At 37.0% G+C, this 27919-nt stretch overlaps 1 protein-coding gene across 2 annotated transcripts in view; it reads right to left on the bottom strand.

The window, feature by feature from the left end:
- The window catches only part of EDIL3 (EGF like repeats and discoidin domains 3), a 605475-nt gene that overhangs the window by 309270 nt on the left and 268286 nt on the right, over positions 1-27919 (bottom strand). For both annotated transcript variants that reach the window (XM_063453707.1, XM_063453708.1), the window contains one exon: positions 20998-21126. In XM_063453707.1, the coding sequence (XP_063309777.1) occupies positions 20998-21126 (129 nt within the window). The remainder of the gene's footprint in view (positions 1-20997; positions 21127-27919) is intronic.

Genomic DNA, 27919 nt, shown 5'->3' with positions numbered 1-27919 from the left:
GTTTTGTGATTTTTATTGTAAGGCTAAAATTCTGGCAGACGAACAATATCTGATAAACCAAGTATTTCCCTGTGCACAAGTCTAATTACTATGTATTCCTATGTAATACTATAATGTATTAGTTAGTAACAGAATGCGTGCTGGTTGAAGGTCACAAAGCATTGCATCTATTTTAAATTACTAAATAAAAACCCTTTAAAATCCATGGAATTCTACTATTTTTAGTCAAACATTAAATATGGAGAACACAAAACAAACAAACAAAAAATAATTTTCTATGAAGTTATTTAAAGAAACACTCCAAGCACCACTGTAGAGGTTATCCTACCAGATGTGTTTTGGCACCAGTCCAATGTAAGTTGTAAAACTATTTGATAAACTCACTGAGGTCCACCAGATGCTTTATACTTACTCCATAAATATCTGGAAGCTCTTGTTTCCATTAGATCCAGAGATAAGCTTACTGAGCAGGGCCAGCTCATTGGCTGAGAGTGTCACCAGATTGTTCAGAGCAGCTAGATTATGGCTCTCATAGAGGATGTGACTGGAGGCCAATTGATTTTAGTTAAGTTGTCAAACCATTATCAAATGGCTTGACTACTTACATGCGGGCATATCAGGACACTCCTGGCACTATAACCATTGCAGCATGCTGTACTGCTTATAGTGATTGGACTGTTTCTTTCAATAATTAATGAAAAACCACATGTATGGATTTATAACTTATAGCAACATTTTGGCATAGGTTATAAATCCAGAGAAGTCAAATCTCTTCTCTCATTTTGGATTATTCAAAAATATTAATACATATTCTCAATACATTTTCACGGTAGCTAAACCATATTGATTTGCATATATATATATATATATATATATATATATATATATAACTACAATGTGATATTCAACTCACAAGGAATTAACAGCACGAAACATGGAACATGGAAGAGTCAAATATTACAAAGTTTGGTTTGAAAATTACTTTCAAAGGTAAAATTTTACAAAATATTTAAATATGTGAGTTTGCCATCTACCAGCGGTATACGTGTAAAGGCCATAACAATGCTGTTATTCTTGGCCGCCATCATGCAATGATCTATGAAACCAATTTTCAGGTAAACTATGCATAATGAATTCTGCAGGCATGTTATATAGATTTATTCAAACCTGCCGCAAACACTGTTACAGTGACAGACTCATTCATTCAATTTAATTACCTATAAAAGAAGTTTGTACTGGTCAGAATGAAAACCTGCTAACAGTTTAGATGATATGCTATCCGGAAGAAGTGTTTTTGCAAAGATTTTTTTTATAGGAGTGGAGACTGGGTGAAAGTTTAACAGAGAAGGGAAGGGAGTTCCACAGAAAAGATGCAGCCCTGGAGAAGTCTAGGAGGCGAGCATCAAATGTGGGGGTCGGCACATACTTGTGTATTAGGGAGGATAGGTAGGTTGGAGCAGCATTATGTAGAGACTTGTAAGCAAGTACCAGAATCTTAAAGTGAGCCAATGCAAAAGGGTGAGTGTCAGGATCCCACGGGCGGCTGCGAGGGGAGGCTGCAGTCTGCTCGCTGCACTCACCCTCCAGCCGTCCGCAGTCCCCTTCTCCTCGTGCGCTCGGCGAGCGGCATCCTCCCAGCCTCGGATGCCGCCTGCGTCTTCCTCTTCGTCCCCCAGCGGCAGTATGCATGACGCTGCACGCTGGGAGACCACCCAGTTTTGTAAACGCTGGGGTCAGACACCCGACCCGGCGTTAAAGGCACAGTGCCTCAATCACAGTGGGAGGTATAGATATCTCCCATGTGTGATTGTTAACTCTGATTGGAAATTATCCAATCAGAGTTAAGCAATGGATTTAAATACTTACCTTTCCTGTCTCTCTCTTCCCTGTTGTGGTCTTTGATTTCTAGTATTGCTGTTCTACTTGTGGTTCTCTCTGGTTTACGTACTCTCTGGCTTGTTTATCCGACCTTATGACTTTCTCCTACCCTTTGACCTCGGCTTGTCTCTCGTTATTCTGTCTTCTGGTTCCCCTTACTCGGCTTGTCTCCTGACTTGCTTAGCCCGGCCACTCTAAGGTCCGGTACTGCACCTTTTCTGTGTGTGTGTTAGCTTGTTTTGGTTCCTAGAATCGTGACAGTGAGGCATGGTAGGTGCGGGCGGACAGGAAAATTAGCCTTGTCGCCGCATTCATTATAGATTGCAGCGGTGCAATCTGGGAACACGTAAGACCACTGAGAAGGGGATTGCAGTAGTCAAGGCGAGAAAGAACAATGGCATGGTCCAGCACCTTAGCTGTGTCTGGTGTTAAATAAGGGTGGATGTGAGCTATGTTTTTGAGATGGAAGCGGCAGGATTTGGCAATTGACTGGGCATGATGGGTGAAGCAGAGGTCGGAGTCAAAGAGAACACCTAGGCAGCGAGACTGCTAACTTGGAGGGAGACAGACACAGGAGAAGCAACACTTGAGGGAGTAAAGACCAGAAGTTCTGTTTTGGACAAGTTGAGTTTAAGGAAGTGAGCAGTCATCCAGTTGGAAATCGCAGAAAGGCAGTCAGAGGTTCAGAAAATGTTTGATGAACATGGGTGGTGGCATGGGTGGTGGCACCCAGATACTATTTAACTCATTACCTCTTCAATGAGCTTTAATGCTACCCTTTTAGTGTGTGTACAGTTACTAAAGTTTACTGAGGTGCATGATCCGTCTCCAAACAGGAATAAAGAGAGCAAGAACAGTATTTCACCAATCATAGTAACAACTCTCACTTTTTGCCACATTGATTGAAGTAGATTCACTCTATTTTACACTGGTGTTTACATATAGAGACCTGAGGAAGAGCTAATTTGCTAGTAAGCAATTGCCTACAAGTACCTGTGTGATAACAACACCTGTAATTTCCAAACAATTGTGTTTATTACAAATCTAAAATGATGTGTACAATAGACTTGGTGATTTGTTTTGGACCGAACTGTAATTTGGCTGAATTTTGGCTGAATGGGTGTCCAGCCATATTCCCAAATTCTGAGTCAAAATATACCCGAATTAAGGATTAACCAAACCCAATATATAGCGTGTGTAACTTCCTGTGAGTACTCCGGCTGTCTACTGTTGTTACTTCTCGGCTTCCTAGGCTTTTTTCAGACCATCCTAGATCACCTTGCTGAGCCAAAGTATTCGGTGCCATTTGGAGTACTCTGAGCAGTATTCGGAGGTGAAATATAGTGAGTGATTATAGCAGTGATTATAGTATGTACCCTTTATAGCAATGAAAATAGCCATCAGTTGAGACTACATCTAGGGGTTAGACAGAACTGACTTTATTGCAGCTGTTCAGAGGTATATGTATCCAATTAGGGTCATTTGCATACAATAGGGTAATTAACAATACGCACAGTTTCCCATCAAGTTCTCTTCCCATAACTTCTTGTTTTTCTTCCTGGAAACAACTCTAAGCCCCACCAAAACAAACAAATACTCAGCTTTATTTTGTGATATAATTCAAACAACATGAAACAACGAAAACCTCTTGTAAAATCCCACCCAAGCAAGAGGAACCCCTACCTTGCAACCCTGGGTCACTGACAGGGTGGACATCTAATTTTCATGCAATGCACAAGTTATATACATAAAACATCTTTTGTAAAATGCACCTATAAAAAAATCTAAAATTCTATTGGTTTCAATGAAGAAACGAATAGATTAATATATGGCCTGTTGTATATTTGAGTCACAAGGGAAGACCTTTAGAATGACTGCATAATCTATTTGGAACTGGCTGTAAGACAAATGTCTACAGAACACTGCGGAGTAGCAACACATGAATCGATTTGCCTGCATCTTCACTAATTGCTTGTTTATACTTGTTTTCTCTGCTTAACACTATATTGAGCTCATGTTAATGGTAAATCATAGACGCACATTAACTGTTCCATATCTTATTCATGATCCTTTTAGTTGGTTAGAACTTAGAATGTTGCAGTTGTTTTGTAATTCTATTTAATGTGATCTATGCAATTTGATTTATTTATTTATTTTACACTTCAAAAGGTCATTCCATAAGTGAAATGTTTAGGAGTCGGATTGTCGGTTAAGACGAACGATGTTGAATATTAATCTAAAGATTTCCCTGTGTGAAGATCTGCAATTATCCTGGCTTATTTCGAAAACTAGTGAACCGTGTGCTTCCCCCCCCCCCCCCTTTTTTTTTTAATTACATATACATATTTACAAGGCAAGATACGTGTACTGGGTTATGCTAATACTATCTTAAATTAAAACAGAAAATTCTTTTTAGTAAATACTGCATTCAAAACAGTTACTATATAAAATCTGTCTTCCGTAACATGCAAATTTCTGAATAATGACTATATGCTATTTACATAGAGTAATGCTCTATATTGCGATAAAGATCATTATTCCCATATATTTTTACCAATAAGGAGAGCGTATGAGATCTTCTTTCTGTATGGCATTATTAAGAAGCTACAAAAGGATATTCTTACTAAGATATAAGTAATTCAGTGCTTATGGAGAAATCACCTATTTACATTCATAAAATGAATGGAAGCCTACATATTCAGGAAACATTGGTATCATGCTGACCTGGAGATATTTACTTTTTATATTATTATTATACAATATTAGTATGCTTTTTTCACCTCTTTTATTTGTCAACATTCTTTTGTCTGTCAATCACTTTGATTGACAGACAAAGTAATGTTGCCAAATAAAAGAGGTGAAAAAAGCACCCCTAAATCAAGCACACAATCTAGGATATGAGTGCAGAAATGGTAAGTTCCATTGTAAAAGAGTGTCTTCATGCTCCAGAGTTTCTCAGTAATACCAAAGGCAAAAAGTCACCTCCTTCCCCAAAATTAGACAAATGCTGAGCTAAATAATGGAGCTGAGTAAAAGGGGTAAGCATTTTATGTTCTTGTCCCCAAAAATGTGGAAGTTAGCAACCTTGGACTAAGTATTCAGGGCAGGTTTGTAAATGTTGAAGGTAGTGTAGCTACAGTAGTGATTAAAGTGCCTGGAGTGTCTTGAGAACCATGTTAGAGTAAGCAGTTAAACATTTAAAAGTGGTTTGAGAAGTTACTTGGGACCTTCCACCTTCTATGGAGCCGGAAGCTTCTGTGAGGAACTTCAACTGGTTCCACTGAATTACGCAAGGCCGGCTCATTGGCTAAAAACATGAGCTTCTTGACTTACCTCAAGTAAGTTGCAAAACCATTTATAAACAATGTAACCCTCTCAACCTTGGAATGCTCCACAGCACTTGTGGTACCATAACTATAGCAGTGTTGCGTTAATGAACATACGAGTAAAGAATATATAAAAATACAAAAATATTTTAATTAGAAATAGTGCAAGTTTGTTTTATTTGTACCCCCAAACACACCCTTTTTTCATGTTTCTGGTTGTAGACAAGCAAGCAGGAAGTGGTTATAAAAGTGGTGGACTTATCCAAAACCATAAAACCATAAAAAATAGCTTTGTTTTCAGTCAAGTCTGACTTTGTAATATTCTATGCTGAATCTACCAGAAAAATCTCAGTTTTGTTCCTCAGTACTGACTGACTGTTTTATTTATTTATTTTTTATTATTATTCTTTTTTTTTTTTTTAAAGATCATCAGGCAGCTTTGAAATAACCGCTGCCAACAGCAAGTCAAATTGATTTTGATTCATCAGAATATAAAATTAGAACTATTCTGCAATAATTGTATGCAAAGAAAACGGACTGAGAGGCATTCAGTAAGAATGTGTATTTTTCTTTTAAAAATAATTTCTGGTAATCAATCTTTTTTTCTTCCCTTATTATAGTGCACAGCATGTGCATGTCTATATCATTTATTGTGAAATACCTTTGTAAGCATTCCCCATGAATTTTTTAAAAACTTCCTATTATAAAGTCCTGACAATATCTGAGGCAATTATGGATCCTGTATAGAGACTAAAGTACACATTGTACACCAATATTTATGCTTTTAGTACAGTGACATCTGTCAAACTGTATCTAATATGCTTCTCAAAATCAACTTACAATGTTACTGGAAGCTTATACTTAAATTAATTAACACAAATATTACTGTTTGGTTCACATTGTATATTGTTACAAATTTATTTCATCTACTATATTTTTCAATAGTTGTGTATTTAAAAAAGACACTCCAAACACCATAACCACTGCAGCTTATTGACGACTTGACTGACATAGAGTAAACCTACTACTGATTCACACAACCTCTGGACTCTCCCTCGTGAGCGGATGTGATGTCACCTATCTGGGTCTAGGCTTCATACACTGTATACAACTACATTAAGCTACAAGACTTAGCTCACCATACAGATTAAATACTGGGAAGCCATTAATTAATAAAAAAAAAAAAGTACAGAGGTAAGATTGGTGTTCCATTGTAACAGCAGAAACCTATTTTGATAATAAAACATGGAAAAAAATGAATTTTTATACTGTGGCTTTTTGGAATTGCTTGAAAGCATCGGTCTGAAACTCAATAGCTTTCATGCACCTGGATTGCCTGCATTAAAGGAGCACTTCAAGCACTATAATCACTATAGTTTGCTGTAGTGGTTATGGTGCTATGAGTGCCCTTGCGTTCCATCTAATGTAAGCAGTCAAACTGTTTTAGAATGGGTTGACTTCATTGTCAAACACTACAGCCTGCCAGGGAGCCAGAAGCTAATGGAAGCTGAAACACTGGGGCATCCGGCTCACTTGGCTGCAGAGAGGCGGTGGGAGTGGTGCAAGTGAACCCAAGGAATGAAATCAAACCATTCTAAAAGTCATTGACTTCATTGAACAGGGGGTAGCCAGACCCCTCTTACACCATAATCATTACAGAGTATTGTACTGGTTATGGTAGTTAGAGTGTTCCTTTAACCAAAGACACAATACATTTTCCTGCCCAATTCACAGAGTAATGGTTATGGTTCTTTGAATGTACTTTAAGCTCTAAACTACTTCAATAATTACTGTCATATATTAAATTATGGTCAACTAAATGATTTTAAAAATTAAACACAAAACAATACAGTTAAGGAAACAAATTGCAGTTTTGCCAATCTGTTTTTTTTTTTTTAGATTAGGTTTTCTAAGTGGGCTGTCACTCACTATAAAGCAGTGTCGGCCTCCGTTTAGTGAATAAAGTACAGAGTATCCTGCATATTTTAGGCTATTTATAGTTTTGTTTTGCTTTGTTTTAAACAATCTTTTGAATTTTACCTCGTCTTTGGGTTTGTAAGATTCACATCGCGCTAATGTCATTTTCTTGTTCATGTAAAAAAAAAATCATAATTTGTTTCTGAGGTTTAAATGTTTAATGTTCTACTTTCAGAAATAAAGAGACAAAAAGGTAAAACATGTATTGAAAATAAAAATAGTAATCTGCATGTAGTGTAGTGTATACCATTGAGTCTTTCATTCAGTTCAATGGTTTAATTACCAGAGGAAGGTTTAAAAATATCTATTAATGTTTTGTTTTGTTTGTGTCGTCACCCACAGTGCTTCTGTGGTCCTGTCATATGCAGGTGATTAACATAAAATTGGCAATTAGACACATAATGTCTTTAGAATGTGGGGAGAATGGGGCTCCAGAGGAGACCTTATATCTAAAAGAGAGCGCGCGGGCGCACACACGCACACACTCTTATGAAAGAGGTGGGTTTTTTTCAGATAAACAGTCAAGTGGCCCTTTTTTGAAAGAGGAACATAAATATACCAATCTTTTAAATATAGCAGGCGATTGTAATGGTCTCTGTAATCGTCTGATAAAAAAAAAAAACATGGAGGTAGTGTAGTTCTCTGCCCTCCACTCCACCCAAATACACAGATAAGCTTGAGAATACTTTTATGAAAGCAAATAATCCTCAAATGAGTGGTCTTGTGTCTGTAGGATGATTTTTGGTGCATTTTATTCACATCATCCAACGTGAAATCGGAATTTACTCTAGGTCAGGGATAGGCAACCTTCGGCTCTCCAGATGTTTTGGACTACACCTCCCATGATGCTTTGCCAGCATTATGTGTGTAAGAGCATTATGGGGGATGTAGTCCACAACATCTGGAGAGCCGAAGGTTGCCTATCCCTGCTCTAGGTTATAGTATGTGTAATATTATAAGATGGTACAAAGTAACAAAAAATAATACATTTTATCTTCTAATGTTCAATTGCAAATTTTTATTGAAAACCATAAGTATAAAATGTGGGAAATTGCATCGTTTTTTTTTTTTTTTTTTTAATTTGCATGGAGGATTTTCGGTTATTGGTGGTTTCTGAAAATTAAACTTATTTTGTAAAACATGTTTAAAATATGGCTTCAGTACACAAGCGTGAAATGCAGTGGGAGTTAGTAATGTTTTAAGATGGCATATCCTGACCAGTGGGATCCGTTTAACCTCATGTACTCAAGCCCTAATGGTAATTCCCATACATTTCCATACAGAACTGCACACAATGCAGAGCTAGGTACAATACAGAGATACCTGTACAATACACAGAACTGAGTATAAGACAGAGATACCCAAATAATACACAAAGCTGTGCACAACATAAAGATACCCACAATATACAAAGAGCCGAGTGCAATAAACATAAACCCATACAAGAGGCAGAGGTGGGTATGGGTTTATGTTTATTGCACTCAGCTCTGTGTATATTGTACAGGTGGGGGGGGGGCAAAATCATCTTCGCCTGTGTACCCAAAAATCCTTGTACCAGCCCTGTCTTTCTATAATGATCCAGCTTTCTCCGTCTAACTATTGCCCTCTCAATCTTCAGCTCTCCATTTTTTTTATCTCATCTACAACCTACTTTATCTTTTATGAGTATGGAACATACTAGCTGCTCCTGACTCAGTGTTACCACTGCAGATTGGTCATATTGACAGCCATACCTGAATTTGCCATAAGGCCAAAGAGGCCATGGCCATGAGGTGACAAGAGGGATAGGGTCAGTCAATTCTTTATGAATTTGTTTTCTTGCCTTTTAATCTTGTGCAGATTGATTTGACCGTCATCATGCCAATCATCACGGCCACAGGGCTGTCCGCTGTAATTACCCCCTATGACAGAGGCACCACCCATGGTGGAAGGCAAGAGAGACTACAGGAGCAGCATGATGGTGGCCCTCTCTCATTGCCCAGTCTCTTTTATCGCGCTCTGTCAGGGTGAAATGGAGGAGCAGAGAGTGCAAATCACATCACATTCCCCACTCTCTCCTCGCTGAACACTGTGCAGCAGCATGCAGGCAGAGAGGACTGCCAGGTATGCTGAACGGGGATCCCTCGGGAGACATGAGGGTGGGAGGACAAGAGCATAGGGTGTATTGAAGCTGTGTATGTGTCTAAATGTATTGTTGTGTGTGAAGATGTGTGTGAATGTGTAGGTGTGTGTGTTTAGCTATGTGTGATGTATGAGTGCATGTCTGTGAATGTTATGTATGTATGTGCATGTATGTATCTCTGTATGTGTATCTGTGTACATGTCTGTGTCACTTTAAATGTATGTGTGCATTTGTCAGTTTTTTTCTATGTGTACATGACTGTATATGTTAGCCTGTATAAAAACATTTACTTTGAATTAAGCTCTCCCTCCCCAGCCCCTATTCCCAACAGCCTTTACCTCCATACTACAGTTGCTGCTCCCCCGCAACACAAACAACATCTCTTCTACCTCCAACACACAGAACAGGCCCTGTTCCTCCCAAACACACACAAACTACATCATCAATTTCCCCCACACACTAAAACCCCAATTTCCAACAAGGGGGTTAAATCTAGCCCAAGAGTCTGTCAATATTCTGCTACTTTAACTATGTGAACACTGTGTGCTGTGAGCTTGCTGTGCCCTGATAGAAGCAACTTTCTAACTTTCACTACAGATTGATTAGAGCACAGAGAAAATAACCAGAAAGTGGTTTAAATAATGAGATATCAGTGCAGAGCCAGATCTTAGCACACAGTGTCAAAGCAGCAGAACAACAATCAACTCCTTATAACACACAGCATGCACAGGGTTAAATCAGCAGAAAACTGATAGACTCCTTATTACACTTGCAGCTGGCAATATCATCAATCTGCAATATGGATCAAAGAAGTAGCTGACATGGTTCACAGAAGCAACCATTATTGCAGTTTGAAACTATAAGAGTCAATTCAGTCACATAGTCACAGCCCCAGTCCTGCAGTGTGGAGTTTTACATCTTTTTAACTAGCCACAGCATGAATGTTCAGGTCTCAGTTACAGAGCCAGTGAACATGTTAAAGAAGATGGTGGTCACTGCGAATTTGAGTATACACTCAATGTGCAGTAGGTAGGAAGCAGGGCCACCATAAGGGCATGACAACTATGATGGATTTCATTGACACAGCTGTCCTAGGGAGATCGAGGCCTTGCATTCTCTATGTGATTATTGCTATACTTATGTGCACCTGCAGGCCGCCGGCTACCTATACACTTCAGAGGGCTCCCAGCACACTCCATATTAACTTAAAAAAAGTCTTGCAAGCTCCGTGGCCGTCAGAGGGTTACCACTGGTTACAATAGCAAAGCTCCGCTCTGTACGCAATCAACTTTTCCAAGAGTTAGAGATGGAAGATCAGCTGGAGAGTTAATACAGAGTGTGCTGTGCTCCTTCTCCAGTGTACCGGATCCTTCCACCATGCCACAGGACCATCAGGGAATGTAATCTTCTCCATCCCTGGACAGGTAAGAAGCAGAGAGGGGGGGATAAAATAAAATGGAATCAAAGATTTTTTTTCAAAATGCTCTTTTTTCCACTACAGTATGTATCCCCTACACAAACACACACTCTGCATTCACTGTATACTCACTACATTCACTACACAAACACGTATTCTACATCCACTATACTCACACCACATTCAGTACACACACACTTCATCATTGTGGGGGACGGGCCCCAGCGGCCTAGACCTTGAGCTGTGTCAGGGGCTGCAAAATTCCTGATGGCAGCTCTGGTAGGAGGTATTAAAACTATTAGTGATATGCAACACAGTGCTGTCTGTCAGAAATTATGTCAATTTTATCTCCCTCTCTTTGTCCTTCGAGCCTTATTATTTAAGTTCTACTGTTTAATCGGATGTCAGGGAGACACTATTGAGTATAAGAAAGAGCGAGAAAAAGATAGGAACTGCTGCTTTGCTTTCTCTGCTATCTTTAAGATGGCTTCTTTCTTCTGTCTCCTATAACCCCATTTCCTGGTATTATCAGCCAGATACCCAAAGTATAGAGAGGTCAATAGCGTTCCTCCACTCATGGGCAGTTGGCTCTGCTGCCCATAGACAACTCAGTGGGGAGTGAGTATTGAAACCATTGTTGCCTTCCACTTTGAACTGTAGAAAAACCTGTCAAGAGGGCATTACTAAGTACTTTTATAAAAGTGCTGATTTCTCTTCATATATAGAGACTTTTATAAAATAAGACTGTTTAATTGGTTTAAAAAACTTTAGTGTTCCTTTAAACACTTTCAAACACTTGAGCCTCACCTCTGCATGACTCTCTGATGTAGGCTTTTACTTGGGATTGTAAAAGTCTCCACAGCATGGCTGTAGATAATTTAGGCATGATAAATTGAGTGCTTATATGTGTTAATTCACATGTACATGCATTACATCATAACATTACATCATAATTACATCATAACACCACAGGCAAGCATTCTACTTACAATTATACAACACATAGAGCAACATCATACGATATTCCTGAACATATTGACTCCATTTCCTTTTTACCCACTTTTATCATGTGTATTTATCAGCAATACACAATAGATATAAGCCAGCACCTTTGTCCATTTTTGAAGTGCAAAGTAATTAAAATAGATAAATGATGGAATACTGTTTAACACACAACTCCCGGCCTAAGCTCCCAGCCAGGTGTTAACAGTAAGACCCCATAAAATACTATAAAGACACAGGCAGGTCATAACGCTCTTTACTGTAAATCAGTGCTCACTTGCTACATTCTGAGAGTCTCAGTCAGAATTCAAACAGCAACTAGGAATAGAGAAAGGATGCAAGTCCCAGGGAGCCATCTTCATGGCTTGGTGATTCCTTCTCTGCTTCCCACTGCTGCCTGTATGATGAATAACAGGAGCCATGTGTCAAACAATTAGTATTAATTTGGTTTTATTGCTAGAAGTGTCTGTGCATAGGAGGGGATAAAGGTTGTAGAGAATATATTATACATAATGAGGACTCACATATACACACAGCGCACGTGTGAAGATTCCTGGTATTATTCAGAGGTTGAAGAGAAAAGGTACAGAGAGAGGGATGTATAATGTAAACGGTTTCATGCAAGTATCCAAATATATTAGATGCACAATTTTGACTCATCTTTAAATAAACATACATCCACTGTATGTGAACCACTTAAATATGGTGACATTTGCGGTGACCATTCAATTAATTTTTTTCTTATTGTAACGGAGCTGCAATCCTGAGATCAAATATCTACGCTGAAGTCCTCTTGGGCTGTAACAAAACCCTGCTTAGTGAATATAGCCCAGTCCAAAAAGCACTCAGATTGGAGAAGCCTAGTCCAAGTAATCGGAAGGAACGTTTTTTAGCCGGGCTGCAGCTATCCTCCGATCCAGCGCACAGTTCCAGCCAACTGGCTTCTGGTGACTCCAGTTCATGTAGTTCCCTAAAGTCTTTGGTATCGTTGGGTGCTTTGTCACCTCCTCGATCTCCGTTCTATATGGCCCCCAGTTTGGTGGTCCTAGAACTGAGAGCAACTTCGATGAAGTTTGACCAGATCGTGGCACTCTCTCAATCTAAGTCACTGTTCCACAAAGTTCTTGCGTAGCTCCCTGTTGGTTGCACTGTATCTGGCAGAGCCTTACACTTCATGCACAATTCAAAGCAGCAGTTTGCGCTCCCTAGTGAGAAGTTACAGCAGGGAAGGGTTGGTTCAGTGAAAATAGCTCTTTTCAGGGAAGATGGTGAAGGAGAGTCCTGCACCAGTTCATAGTGACTGAGTGTTTTGTCACAGTTTGTTTTTGGTTAGATTCCAGAATCTTAAATCTAACTTCACCTGAATTCAAAATAAAATAAACATACTATTAACAGAACTATTGTTGTTGATTCTTAATTTTGGAAGTAGCTTTGTGGTGGCTATTGCTAGTAGCCACTGCTACTTAACACCAACTTTAAATCACAGTTTGAAAGTTTTGTTTCATTAAAGTTTTGTTTCATCAAAGGGACACACTATACCCTTTTTCTTTTAGGGCTTTAGGGATTGCTAAAACATTTTTGAATTGAACCGTACTGTGGAATCAAAAAATCTTTAACCAAAATTTTTCAGGACCAAATATATTTGAAAATCCAGAAAAATCAGAACTTAAAATTTTAGTTTGTACTCAGGTTTAACAAACACCAAGACATGTAACATGCAGTGGGTTTATATGAATACTCACATTTTCTAACAAGATTGATTAATCAAACAGCGAAATGATGGCATGGTAGCTAGAAGTTAAATGTAGATCAGAATATCCATCTTCAAAAATATTTTGGATGAAATTGACCACAAGTTAAGGATTACAAATAAACCTCCAGGTGTTTTCAGGGTAGCATAAGTCTCGTGGCAACTGAAGGGTTAAATGCTACACCGAGGCATAATTGACACATTTTTGCAATATGTTGCTTTCTCCTAAGTCACTTAGATTGCCTATTTTGTTACAAAACCTCTGTCAATTACGTGTTATCACTTCCTTCCTGCTAGAAAATTGGAAATTGACTATCTAGTTCTAATTGGGTGCGCATTTCAAGAGATCAAAAGGCCAAATGTTTTGTGCTGCACTTAAAATGACTTTGCAAAATCTCTGACGTGTCACGTTGACAGCTAATAAAGTAGTAAAGAAAATAACAAAGTATGCAATGATAACATGGATCTGCATCGGTGGACAATTTTGAGTGAGGGGGAGAAGCGCACCTGATTTCCTGTAGAAACAAATGGCGTACAGGCTGCTCATTTATCTATGCATGTATGTGTTTGTTTGTTAGTTTATGTATGTGTTTTCAGTTCTAAATCAGATGTTGCCCACAACACGTTACGTCCATCAAACTGGTTAAAGAGGTGCAGGAAGTGTAGAGATGGTGTGCACCATGGCTGTCTGTCATGGCTTCCTGTGTGCTATATCATCTCAATATGCTGGACCTGAAGTGGTTGGGGACATAACATGCTCTTCCATTCTGGATCAGGTCCTTCTTGTTTGGAGAAAACAACATACACAAAGCTGTGTGAGACCGCAGCAAAACACATGGACTGTCGGGAACACAGTTTAGTGGATGGAACCCAAGATGGTGATAGATGCTGAAGGCAATGAACCAAGTTCACAGTAACAAAGGATCAGACAAAGAGAATAGTTGGGGAAGCCAAAGGTTAGGACAGGCGGCACAGGTTCAGAAGCGATGATACAGGCAAGGGTCAAAAACAGGAACAGGATCAGGATACAACAGGAGAGTCTCGGAGGGTCTTTACACAATCAGGAGCACAGTACAACTGAGCGAGAGTGAAGGGTGTGTGCGACTTAAAAAGGGAAAGTGGGTGGTCTTGTTAATTGAGGTTCCACCCTGGTCTCCACCTCCTGTAACTTTAAAAGGCTTTATGTCAGCACGTGCGCCCTTTGATTCATCTGAAGTTTTACTTTCTGTGTGGTCGCACGTGGAAGAACAACTTCTGTTCTTGCTGTGTTCGGGAGTCGGCGTCCGTACGAATGGAGTTCTATCTACACTATAGGTGAGTAGCGTTCACATGAACAGAGGTGACATTTGTACGCATGGAGTTCTTCCTTCTGCATCAGGTAAGTGGCGTTCGTGCGAACAGAGGTGCTGTTCGCATGAACGTGAGTGGTCGGCGTGAGTGGTTGATAATCTCTGCTCGAACACCTACATCACTAACAGGAGTGAAGTCCTGGGAGGTTTGTGGGTGGCACCATATCTGTAGTCTTTGGGAAACGGGGATGAAGAGATTAACGTGGTAAAGAAATAGGGATTGCAACTGGGAGAGGATGATTGGGTGTATGGACAGGAATAATTGAACTGGGGCATAAATTGAGAAGTTATAGAGATGGGATGGAGAGGAAAAAATTAAATCAAGAGTTTAATAGACAGAAAAGAGATATGGAACGAGTGAGCAATACAATGTTAAGACACAAAAAGAGTGAAGGAAATGGGAATGAAATGAGGGATATTTGATGGACAGATAAAAATGCATAGCGTTTGCTGCGTAGTAACACTGACAATAATGTTGAATATATCAAGTGTAATATACACACTGACACACTCATACATTCATACACACAGCATTTTGTGTATTTTTTTACTATTACTTTTTTATTTTATATTTCCAATAAACATACAAATACATACAAAAATATATAGACAAAGCATGCAGTCACAAATCACACTACAGATATATAATATGCTGAATTATATTATACTCATAGAACAGTCAGATTCCGTATTTAACAGATTAAGACATAGACATAAATCAGTCATCGAGAGTCCTCAGGGTTCCCATTCCTAATTGCCCAAGGAAGCAGATTCAATCTATTACTCATTGACATGGTCTGTTTCCATATCCTCCATGGTACTTATCCATTTGTCCCATGAGTGTTCCAGAAGAAGTTTTGATTGTATATTGTGTTTTATTGCTATTGAGCTCTATGGCACCCTCATAAACATTGTACATTATTGTATCACAGAGATCAACAGCAGTGAAACTAAACGCAATAAATAGGAGCAATATATATATATATATATATATATATATATATATATATATATATATATATATATATATATATATATATAACATATTCCCTGTCTACTGAGCCACCACACAATATGTGGGTACATTTCCAAAATCATTCCCCTGAAGATGCCCCTTTTTTGCATATACACAAGGCAAAATGCACCAATTTCCAAAAAGGTTTACGAACTACACAGGGAAATCACGGGGATAAACATTGCAGAAACAAATAACTACCATTTTGAAAATAATAAGGGTATAAATCTACCAATAAACCTATGATTCTCCAAGGAGAAGAAGGAATGTATCTGCTCATGCTTTGGTCATTCCTTGTCTCCTGCACAAACTAACTGCCAATCCTCTCCTCCCTCCCTCCCTCCCTCCCTCCTCCTTAATGTAGCAGAACTAGCCATTCTAAATGCATTGACTGCATTTAACAAGATCTGGCAATAAGATACTCCATACATACTTTCAACTCCTTTATCTTACTTGTCTAATTGTTGTACAATCATTTTTTACACATTTAAATTAGTTTTATAGATCTTCATAACAAGCCAGAGGTTTAAAAGCTCACACCGAGATGTATTGAACTAATTGCTATTGCAAATAATCATCAGATTTTACAGCACTTGGAAGGTGCATTGCTTATTATTGGAACCATTATTGGCACAAACAGACAGACTATCCACCTCCTAAATGCTAATTAAATCGACTGTGTTAAGTGAAAGATGGAAGTTAATAAAGTGATCATTAAACTATATATTCTGTGTGAAAAGCATTCTGGGGGATATTTCTAAGTACAAACGCTGAATGGAAGTTCCAATGTATAGCACAATAAATATATACCATCCTGCATATGTTTAAATTTGGTACCACCTTTACTAATTATATCTATCTTTTCATATTTATCTTTTTCTTCAGCTATGACAATAGAGCCTTTCACTCACTACTTTTATGTCATTTACGATTGGATTGAAGTAAAATGGTCCCTTGAAAATATGAAAGACTCAACATTTGAAATAGCACTCACAGGGTTCAAATATATTGGAACAAAGACGCCAAAAGAAGTGTTTCGATCTAATCAAAAGTCTTGGTCAAGCTTGTTTGGGTTGAAAGTTGCTCTGTTGCATCTTTGTTCCAATAAATCTGCCTTATCTTTGAACCAAATCTCTTCTTCAATATGCTTTAGGCTAAAGATTTCCTGATCCCACTTTCGTGAGCACCCTTTTGTTTCTGGGAATGGAGTACGGTCCCTCCACTTTTTTGTGGTACTATTTAGGTAAGCAATATTAAAAGAAAAGCACACAGAAAAGCTTTGAGCACCTGGACATCATACATGCATATTAATACAGCTCAACAATCCTAAACTCGTGGCCCTGCCCAGCTGTCCTTGTTTTTTTCTTTTGTGTCTGGGGACACCATCAAAACATTAGAAACATAGAAACATAGAATGTGACAGCAGATATGAACCATTCGGTCCATCTAAACTGCCCAATTTTCGAAATACTCTCATTAGTCCCTGGCGTTATCTTATAGTTTGGATAGCCTTATGCCTAACCCACGCATGCTTAAACTCCTTCACTGTGTTAACCTCTACCACTTCAGCTAAGAGACACAAATTGATGAGTAAGAGACAAAAGTTAGATACGAGACACAAGATGGGTTAACAGAACTCTAAAGGTGGATAAAGATGCAAAGTGGGAATAAGAATGACAAAAGAGAGCTACAATACAGAAGAGGAGTAAAAGAGAACTATAAAGGGGTTAAGATACACAAAAAGGTGTAAGAAAGAGAAAAGTGGGGTTAGGAGAGGCAAATGTACATTTTGGGTAAGTGACAAAATTTGTCTTCACCTGGGTAACCAGAAATAATGGACATTGACTGCTACAGGCAGAGAAAAATTCACAGGTGTTACCATGTACAGTAGTGCTAGTAACCAGTGCAAACGCTTGTAGCACCACCAGACTTTCTGTTTGAAATCTACTGTGCGTGCTCCCAAACATTTGTACAGTACAGTCTTGTGACAGCCCAATAGTAAATAAATGTTCCTAATGTGAATGCTAATGTAAACCCAAGGGATATTAATTAAAAAAAAAACACAATTTACTAAACTTAATTAAACATCAATTATGTGAAATAATATATTTCTCAAACTTCAGCTCGGCCTCAAACAGCAACATTCACTAAAGAGTGAACTGGAGCAAGTTAACAAAAAAATGCTAAATTGAAGCTAAGATTAGCTGGGTAAAACTGTCCAATTCAGCTACTTTGGCAACATTTTGCCATTTGGATTTCAAATTTCTACATTGCAGACATTAGTGAATACACCCTCAAAGTGTAATAGACTGGGCATTCAAAGTGAACTGAAAGTTTTCTCCAATTCACAGCTTAGTAAATAATCTCCATTTGGTAAAACCCACTCAGGTTGAATTCAAAGTGAATTTCAAATTTAAGGTAAAAGTAGCCAAAATGGAAACATTCCCTAAATCACCTAACTACTTTAGCCTTAAATCTGAAATTGACTTAAAATTCTCACTGAAATAGCCCAGTAGAGGTTTCAAAGTGCACATATTGCTACAGTATATTAATATTGGTTTCTAGGGGAAACAAGTTTGTAGTTGAGCAGCCGTTATAGCACACACAGCAGAACTATTTCACAGTGAAGCTTGGAATATGAAAGAAAAATTAAAAATGACTCTCGGAGAATAAACATTTATCCTTGTGCTAAGAAACAATAGAGCAGCCTGTGATTAGTGAATGTGGGATACTATGGTTTATTGGCAGTGAATTATGTGGCAGTAGATTATTTTCCCAGAGTATCTTTGCTTTAGGGAATAACAACCCAAAGGCAAAATGCAATAATCTCTTGCTGTTTGAATTCCAACCTTATGAATCTTAAATGATTACCATTGTCAACTCTGCATATTTTCACATAACACACACCAAAGAGAAGATAAATACAGACATGTGGCGTGGTAGTCATGAGAACAGAAAAATAGATACATCTATAGTCAGAAAAGGAATTTGCCGATGCAAAGTAATTAAAATTTATTGGGAAACACAGAGGAGACTAATCAACATATCAATCAGGTCTGGACCAAAATACTTTGGAAGAAGAAGAGCCAAACACCATTATTTAAAAGGGTAGTAACACGGACATTGATGAAGCTTAGACAGTTTGCGCTGACACAACGTGTTCTATGATCAGTGTAAAAAATTAGTTTTTATTATTAATCCTAACTATAACATTTTTTTTTCTTATGTAGCCTTTCCAAAAAAAATAAAAAATAAATAATAATAATAAAATAAGTGTTACTGGAAGTGACAGACAAACGGGGTAACATTTCACATAATGGGTTTTTTACTAAACCATGAATTGTCAGGAGTTATCCAGGGAATTCTAATAATTCTGCAAGTCACCTATTTTGGACAAGCATTTGCAATTTCCTTGTGATTTCCCGGTAATTCATGGTTTAGTGTATAAGTCTGTAAATTTAATATTGTCTGAAATTTACTAAAATACCCTTGAATTGATCCAGATTAGTAAATTCATAAACATACTCTACAACACACAACAATACAATCTTTTCTTTTAAGACAGACTTGGAATAAAAGACAGACCCATAGTTGTTGCTAGGGATGTACCTTTGGCCACTCCTGCTATACAGGTAGGAATCAAGGAAGGATATATCCCTATATTCCTGTAGTAAACATAGTTTATTCATACACATTTCCCTATATTCCTATAGTATACATAGTTTATACACACATATTACCCTATATTCCTATAGTATACATAGTTTATACACACATATTACCCTATATTCCTATAGTATACATAGTTTATACACACATATTACACACATATTACCCTATATTCCTATAGTATACATAGTTTATTCATACACATTTCCCTATATTCCTATAGTATACATATTTTATACATACACATTTCCCTATATTCCTATAGTATACATAGTTTATTCATACACATTTCCCTATATTCCTATAGTATACATAGTTTATTCATACACATTTCCCTATATTCCTATAGTATACATATTTTATACATACATATTTCCCTATATTCCTATAGTATACATAGTTTAGGTGACATGAAGAGGAGAAATCGATATTTAATAAGCCACACTGGTAATATTTGATAAGCCACACTGGTATTGGACATTTCTTGGTACTATGAGGCTGGAAAGCATCTAATCCCTTGGTTAAATAATATAAATAATATAAATTGGCATTAGCAGACATAAGTGTAAAAGAGAGGAAGATGAATGCTACAGAGCAGGACATTATCTGACATTATTACCATGGGACCTTATTTATATGGCTGGAAATAATATATATATTTATTGCCATGGTACTCTATGAAGCTTTGTGGATAAGGTGTCCATTGAACCCCTATTAATATGTTTGCCCCTCACCTGCTGTGCATGAATGAGAAGAAGAGGATAACCGCTTAGGCATAGGATGTCCTATGGACCCTTAAATTAATGATTTCTCTCATTCGTATTATTTTGGTACTAACTTCAAATGTTGTGGACTACATGTCCCATATTTCTGGCAATGACATCAGGGCAGAACGTAGTCTACAACATCTGGAATGTCGAAAGTTACCTATCTGTGATCTAGGGGATGACTGAGCGAGTAGCCAAGGCTTTATACTCTCTTTTTTACTTAACCTCACAATTTTATCAGTGGTGAAAGGGAATAAATATTTGACAGGGCACCTGTTTTTAGAGATCCAGGGGAGCTTTGTTTTTAATCTTTTCGGATAATGTTTAAACTGATATCAAATTGCTCCAACCATTCTGAATTTGATTACATGGTTATTTACTTAAGTGGGATTTCAAAGTGAATTTAGTTAATTTCACATTTAAGGCCAGGGTACCCGAACTGAAAGCATAGCTGATTTAGAGAACATTTTGAGTTCGGCTATTTTGTCCTTAAACTCGAAATTGACTAAATTGTGAAATACAGAGATAAGTGACTAACATTAGATAACCAGCAGTAGCATGTTTTAACTGTGTAAAGGCAAGAGGGATAAGTCATGCATTTAACATATCCATGACATTCGATATCATTACGCATCTTTCAGTGAACTCGTTAGAACAAAAAATGATCTAGCTAACTTTTTTTCACTCAAAAATACATCAGATACAATACAAAAAAAGCATCTTACTGTGCTGGCAGTGAATTCCGTTAAAGCCATGCGGGCATTTGCAGGCATATCCAATGAACGTGTCCCCTCGATACGATTCACTGATTGCACATTCTCCTCCGTTATGACATGGGTTTGGATGACAGGGCCCTGTAACACATGAAAATACATATATGTAGCATTTCCAATGATAAAAATGTCATGGCATTTACATGTCACCAATAACTAGACTTTTGCATTCGGTTTCATATGAACTAAGATTCATTTGAAAATTGGTCAATTGGCAATTCGGCCAAATGTTACAAAGTCATTACGCTATATGAATGAATCATGAAACAAAGAACATGAGAAATAGACAAATCTGTTTGTTTGCTTTGTGATTCAGAGTTCTGCCCAAAACGTGTTTGATGAAAAAAACAAGATAGTTGTTAATGTTATACACACATTAAGTGAGAAGTGACCAACAAAGGAAAAAAAAACAAGAAGCAGAACAAAAAGAGGAATCAGTAAAAATAATTTATATTTAAATATTTTTATATTTTATATTTAACTGCCTCTCTTTTTTTTCTCTGCTGGTTACTTCTTCTCACTTTATCTATGAACCAAATAACACAAAAAGACAATCAGTGTATGTATATATTTTGCAGTGCACTAACAGGTGCATTTTTGTGCCATTTTGTATTTTCCCAAACTAATAACGAACAAAATTCGGCAACATTTAAAAGCCAATTTGTTGTTTTTTTTTATTGACACATTCATTCTGATAAACAGAATTTTTACCTGTGCACAAGTCTACTAATTACTCTTATTATTATTATTTTTTTATTATTATTTTATTATTTATATAGCGCCCTCAGATGCCGTAGCGCTGTACAATAGGTGAATACATAGCTTTGTACAATAACCACATCTGGTACGCCAGTTCTAAGGCTTAATCATGGATTTCTATTAAATGAATATGGCTGGTTTAAGTTAAAGATGGCCTGCAATATCCAACAAACACTTTATCCAATGCAACCCTGATCTATTTTTTACAATTTTCCATGATGGTGTTGTCTCATTCTTAGTAAATAACCACTGATAGATTTTGTGTATTTATAGTAAGTAGTTTATTGATTTAAAATCATCCCAGTAGCATTAGAAATGGTGGCTATTTCAAGGTAATTGTAATTGCAGTAATGTTAGAAACCGTGACAACTACACATTCTATCAATATGACTTTCTAAACATACCTTTTATGATTATTTGAAACAGTCACCGGTTACCAGCAGGTTGGCTGTAATGGCTAAAGGTTTATTAGGTAATTAATGGATGTTGGGTCTTTCACTAAAGTTAATTTTTCCAGGAATTTAAAGTACATTTCAAATTTAAGGCCAAAATTGCCAAACTGAAGACACAAGTGACATTGCAATGTTAAAGTCAGATGGTCATAATGAACTACTAAGAGAGAAGGTCATCTTATTATAGGACTTAAAACAAGGGAAAGGAGATGCAAGAAATGGGAGCTAGCAGGATGGAGAGGTAGTGGAAATTTAAAAAAATATAAGTCGCAGTTAAACTGCAAATAAAATATATAGCAGGCTACCCACTACATGTATATAAAATCTACCAAAATCGATTTACTCTGACTAAACTCTACACACCCCTTTTTACCCAACCCTAAATTTCACCCATCCCAAAACCTAAACAAACTAAATCTGAAACAAAACCCTTTACTTTAGTCATATGTTTAACCTCTCTTTAAAATTACAAACAAGGAATGGATCCCAGGTCTGAAATTAAGAGCCCTATACAAACCAAGAAGTTGCTACAGTGTCCCAGATCCTTGAGGATGGTCAACCTTTGGACAAAATGCGTTGGATTCATTTTGGGACTTTATTGTTCGAATGTTCAGTTTGTATTTTTATATTTTAAACTTTGCTTTCATCAGTAGTCGTTCCTGCTTTCTCCATTTTGCTTGTCCAGAGGTCCACCCCAGGTGGAGATATGCTTGGATTGACTGCATTCTTGTGAGTGCAATTTTAATCATTAAAAGGGATTTTTTAATGGTATCACGCTCTTCGGCTCTTCTCTTCATGACCTACAGCTACAGACTGAAGCACAGCCCATATGGATTTTATCCCTTTTGGGAACTCAAGCGTGCATACTTCTATGTCTTGTGAGTGCTCTCACTCCTGCCCCCTCCCCCCTATTTCTATTGTATTACACTATATACAGTTTTTGTTTTTCAGATCTGTGATATTAGATTGGCATATGTAATATCAGGTGGTAATTCAATGTATCATCTTATTTGTGTGATTTATCTTCTAGAGCTTGTTTTTATACTTTGTATAAGTGTTTGTTTGTCTCTTTAAAATTACACACACCATTGTACACACACCCAATATTAAATTTAGCTCTACTTTCACCTAAAACCTAGAAAAACTGGAAACATTCTCTGTCAGTAATTTTCTGAGACCCAGCCCATTAACCTGTGTCCTCTGTATTAGACATTCCGTTTACATGCATCTCCTTTTATTCTTTTGAGCTACTCTGTCAATCCCTGCTGTATTGTAAAGAGGATATCCTGGGCTTTCTAGTTACAAGTCATGGGATAGGCTGGAATGCTGGGAACTTCCAATTCCTTTTCATCAAAAATGGAAAGAAATTGAAAGACAATAAAGACAATAGGTAATGCTTTTAGTTCCGCTACTTTGGCCTTAAACGTGAAATTCTATTTGAAATTAGTAAATAAACATGTGAGTGTAGCCTATATACCTCCCAGTTTCGGGCAGTATGAAACTGGTAGATGTATGGAAAATATTTGTAAAAATCGCTTAACAGTATTTAAAAAATAGTGGACAGTTAAAGAAACACTATGTCATTAGGAACAAAAACCTGTATTCCTAAAACTATAATGTCCTATTTGAATATATATTTTAGGTCCCCCATCCATTTCCACTTTTTTATTTACCTTTACTCCAGTACCGAGACTTTCATGGCTATGCCAGACACTCCACAATCAAGTTATCAGGTATCAAGCCAATGGCCAATCCAATGCTTCTCATAAAGTAGAGCCGTGCCCGTATCCAAATGCTTCTCATAGAAAAGCATTGAATTCAGTGTTTTACTATGTGCTGCCGCATTAGGTGACCGGGTTTAACTTTTTCAGTGAACAGCCTTCTAGATGTGTGTTTAACCTTGTAAATTAAACATTGCAGTTTCAACAACACTGCATTTTTTTTAACTTGCAGGGTTAAGATGAAAAGACCATTGCACCAAGACCACTTTATTGAAATGAAGTGATGTGGGTGACTTTAGTGTTCTTTAACCCCTTAAGGACACATGACAGAAATATTCCGTCATGATTCCCTTTTATGCCATAAGATGTGCCCTTAAAGAGTTAAAACAGTTTTAATCAGGTCATAGATGAAAAATGGAACTAGTATGTATATAGCACAGTCCTGTTCACTAATACAGTACACTGAGTGCTTATCTAGGTTTTTAAATCTATCTTGTAGATTGTAGATACACTGCATTTGCTATTTTTCCACCGATACCATTTGTAGCTCCCTGAAATCATTTGTATTCAAACTTTAGTTTAGATCTTGATTTACCCCTCATGAAAGTCTACTTAGAAATATTCCACAGATAAACTACTTTTTGGAATTTTCTTTTTTTAACTCTGTGCCAGCATTCACAAGAACAGGTTCAACGTTTCCCCATTGGCTGTTCTTCTTTGCTCAGTCAATCAAAGTTCTTACGCTGCTCAGATATGATCTATAGAACTAAAATACAGTCCCTAGACTCAATCAGATCATTTTTTAATGAGCTCCGGTGGACGATAACAATTGATCATAATCTCTCCATTTTATTGCCTCATGTTATGATACAGTAAAACATTCTCAAGTATGTTTTTTTAGTCAATTGTGTACAGTTCCCTAAGCAATCACTACAATTAACCATTTAAAAAAAGCAAAAAAACAAACAAAAACAAACCAAAGTAAACACATTCCACCAAATGCCGAAATCTTTCAAAATTATGCAGGTGTAGAACTTGATGATCCAAAGTTGCACTCTTGCCAGACAGCTCTATAACATAATCAAACATCTGCACGATTGTAGGTTTAGTTAGTTAATTTATTTGCATTTGCAAGCAAGCTTAAAACCATTTCCTGCCAACAAGGGATAAAGGCAGCTGATTTATTATTTTCAAAAGGACTTTTCACATCTTTATTTTGTATATTTGTAAGTAATTAAAACAACTAGCTAGTGAATTACCTGGATTTAGTATGTCTTTCACTTGTATGTCTTTGCACATTTTATACATACCTTAAACTGCATGTTTAAATAAATCATTAATCAGGTGATTGATAGGTGGATTTTGCAATAAGCAAATAATGCACCTTTTGCAATTTTAGCTTTTTAGTGCATGGAGTTTTCCTGCTCTCGACTGGCAACCTTTCTACATTTCTGCAACTTTGTGTTATTTGATCTTGACATTTATTATCGACTTAACTTTTTTTCAGACTGTAGGCAAGCAATTTATTCGGGCAAGTGGATATCCTTTTATTTCCTTAATTTTGCAAAGTATACCTATGTATGTGACTTTCTTTTTCATTTATTTCATTCATTCATTCATTCATTCATTCATTCATTCATTCTGAGCATAATGTTCTTAATATAACTTCAAATCTGATATTCTTACTGTAAATTGATTAGATGTGTCTATATCATGGTTTCCTACTACTGACAGGTATGTGAATTTATTTTTCACTCATTCTCATAATAATTTTCTCAATGTAAATACAAATCAGATATTCTTAATGTAAATTGATGAGATGTGTCTATATCATGGTTCCCTCCTACTGACAGGTATGGGTATTTCTTTATCATTCCATCCATTCATTCTCAGAATAACACATGTGCCACCGGAACCTTCCGTCAGAAAATGCAAACCTAGTAGGCAGATTTAAACAATATTAAATACAACATAATGTAAGCAATGCATTTAAATCATAGTTCCCATTTACTATAGTTTAATAATATATTTAGAAGTAAAATATTGTGAAGAAAGCAAGAATGAAAAAGAATATTGTAAAAAAAGAGAAAATAATCAAGAGTTTACTTAAGTATAGTACTTTTCCATTGGAAAACAGTACGGAGAGGAAAAATACCCAAACTACCCATTTTTTTTTTTTGAAAGCAGTACCTTGGAGGACTTACAGATTAGGTCATCTCTCTTGGGGTGTCTAGTACAATACAGCCTAGACTGGTTTGACAAGTAATACATTTTATTTACCGATCTCCAAAGTATCTTGATCACAAGTCACTCAATGCATCCTCCCTCTACAATGTGCACGTACTCTTTGTCAAGTGGACATGCATGTGCTGTATGTAGGAGGTGTTCTATAATAAATCATGAAAGCAGTCATGTTCTATCTTTCAGTTTATTTAACTAGGCCCCAGAGCTTGCATGATAAAGCCTTCATCAATTTCAATGAAAAAACTAATCTTAAATGTCTTAATTGTGCCTATTTGGGTATGTAATTCAAAGTTGGCAATAATACAACTTGCAGCCGAAGTAACATAATAATCTCCTTTGAGGATTAGTAATTGATTCCTCCTAGAGGAAAATTATAAGAAAAATAGCAGAAATTTTCTTAGTTAATTGAATGTTGCGTCTTCCCAAAGCAGTTCTATTTTTATACATGTATTAATTGAACAATACACGTCAGGTACGATATGAATTTATTTCTGTTGGTAGGGAATGGAATATGTTAGGGGTATGGTTTGCAAGTTATGTTTCCATGTAGAACATTGGAAAAACTGTCCTCAGAGCCTCACAATAAGTCAGGAGTTACAAATATCTTCAGAAGTACACCCTCACCTGTGCTAAAGCAAAGATAGATTGAAAGTCTAGCCGGGTGTTATATCTGTGCTCAGAGAATGGCTTTGAAAAACAATTCTGCATCGGGACTCGTGAAAATGCTGTTGTTGTTTTTTTTTTGCAATCTAGTGCGTATGTTAGTCTGCTAAGTTTGGAGAAAACAATCGATAGCTAAAAACACATCTTTGTAAATTATCTTGTAGCTTTTATGAAAGTTTTTAAGTCTGGATAATATTCATCTTTGTATCTTTAGGCTTCAGCTTAGAACAAAGATGGAGAATATGCTAGTTTAAAATAGAAAAATGTAAATGTATGTGTAAATATAATGATAAAGGCATGGTGCAGGAACCGCTACCTAGCATTTTTGCAATTATTTGAAAATAAATGTTATGGGCCTTTAGCTTAAAGGGGTAGACTAGCTACTTTAACGATTTGTGCACATTTAGTGTGTCTAGCATATTGCCTTTTTATTGACTATAGTACTTTTTAATGAGATGATTTCCACCTAACTTTATACACTCATGTTTGGAAAGATGCAGATGATCACCTTTTTTGAAAGTACCTTAAATTAACATGATAAATGCAATTAAAAAGAAAATTTCAGTGTCAGAAGTCAGCAAGGAAGGACAACCGGTGAACCAGCATCAGGGTCATGGGTTCCCAAAGCTTATTGATGCAGGAGGGAAGCAAAGGCTAGCCCGTCTGATCTGATCACTGAGAAGTGCTATTGTAGCTCAAATTGCTGAAAAACTTAATGCTGGCCATGAAAGAATGCCCCCCCCCCCCCGCCTCTTGTATACCATATGTGTATCCCTCAAAACAGCCATCATATTCTAAACATCAAATTCATCATTGCCCGTTGGTCATCATAGAGAAGGTCAACAATGTCAGCAATAACAATCAACAGTGTTACTGCCATCTGGTGGGCATTCTTTCATTAGCCTCTCTTTGAGCATTGTTACCTCACCGAGGCCCAATACATTGGGCAGACTAGAGGTACATAAGGTTTCACCAAGGATATGGAAAGTTGATCTTTCTACAGTACAACTTTTATTCATTTCTGCATTTTATGCC

The sequence above is a fragment of the Pelobates fuscus genome, chromosome 5 (genome assembly GCF_036172605.1).
Source record: "Pelobates fuscus isolate aPelFus1 chromosome 5, aPelFus1.pri, whole genome shotgun sequence".
In the NCBI taxonomy this organism is placed as follows: domain Eukaryota; kingdom Metazoa; phylum Chordata; class Amphibia; order Anura; family Pelobatidae; genus Pelobates; species Pelobates fuscus.
The sequence above is the reverse complement of the archived record's forward strand: the minus strand, read 5'-3'. Positions and strand labels throughout refer to the sequence as shown.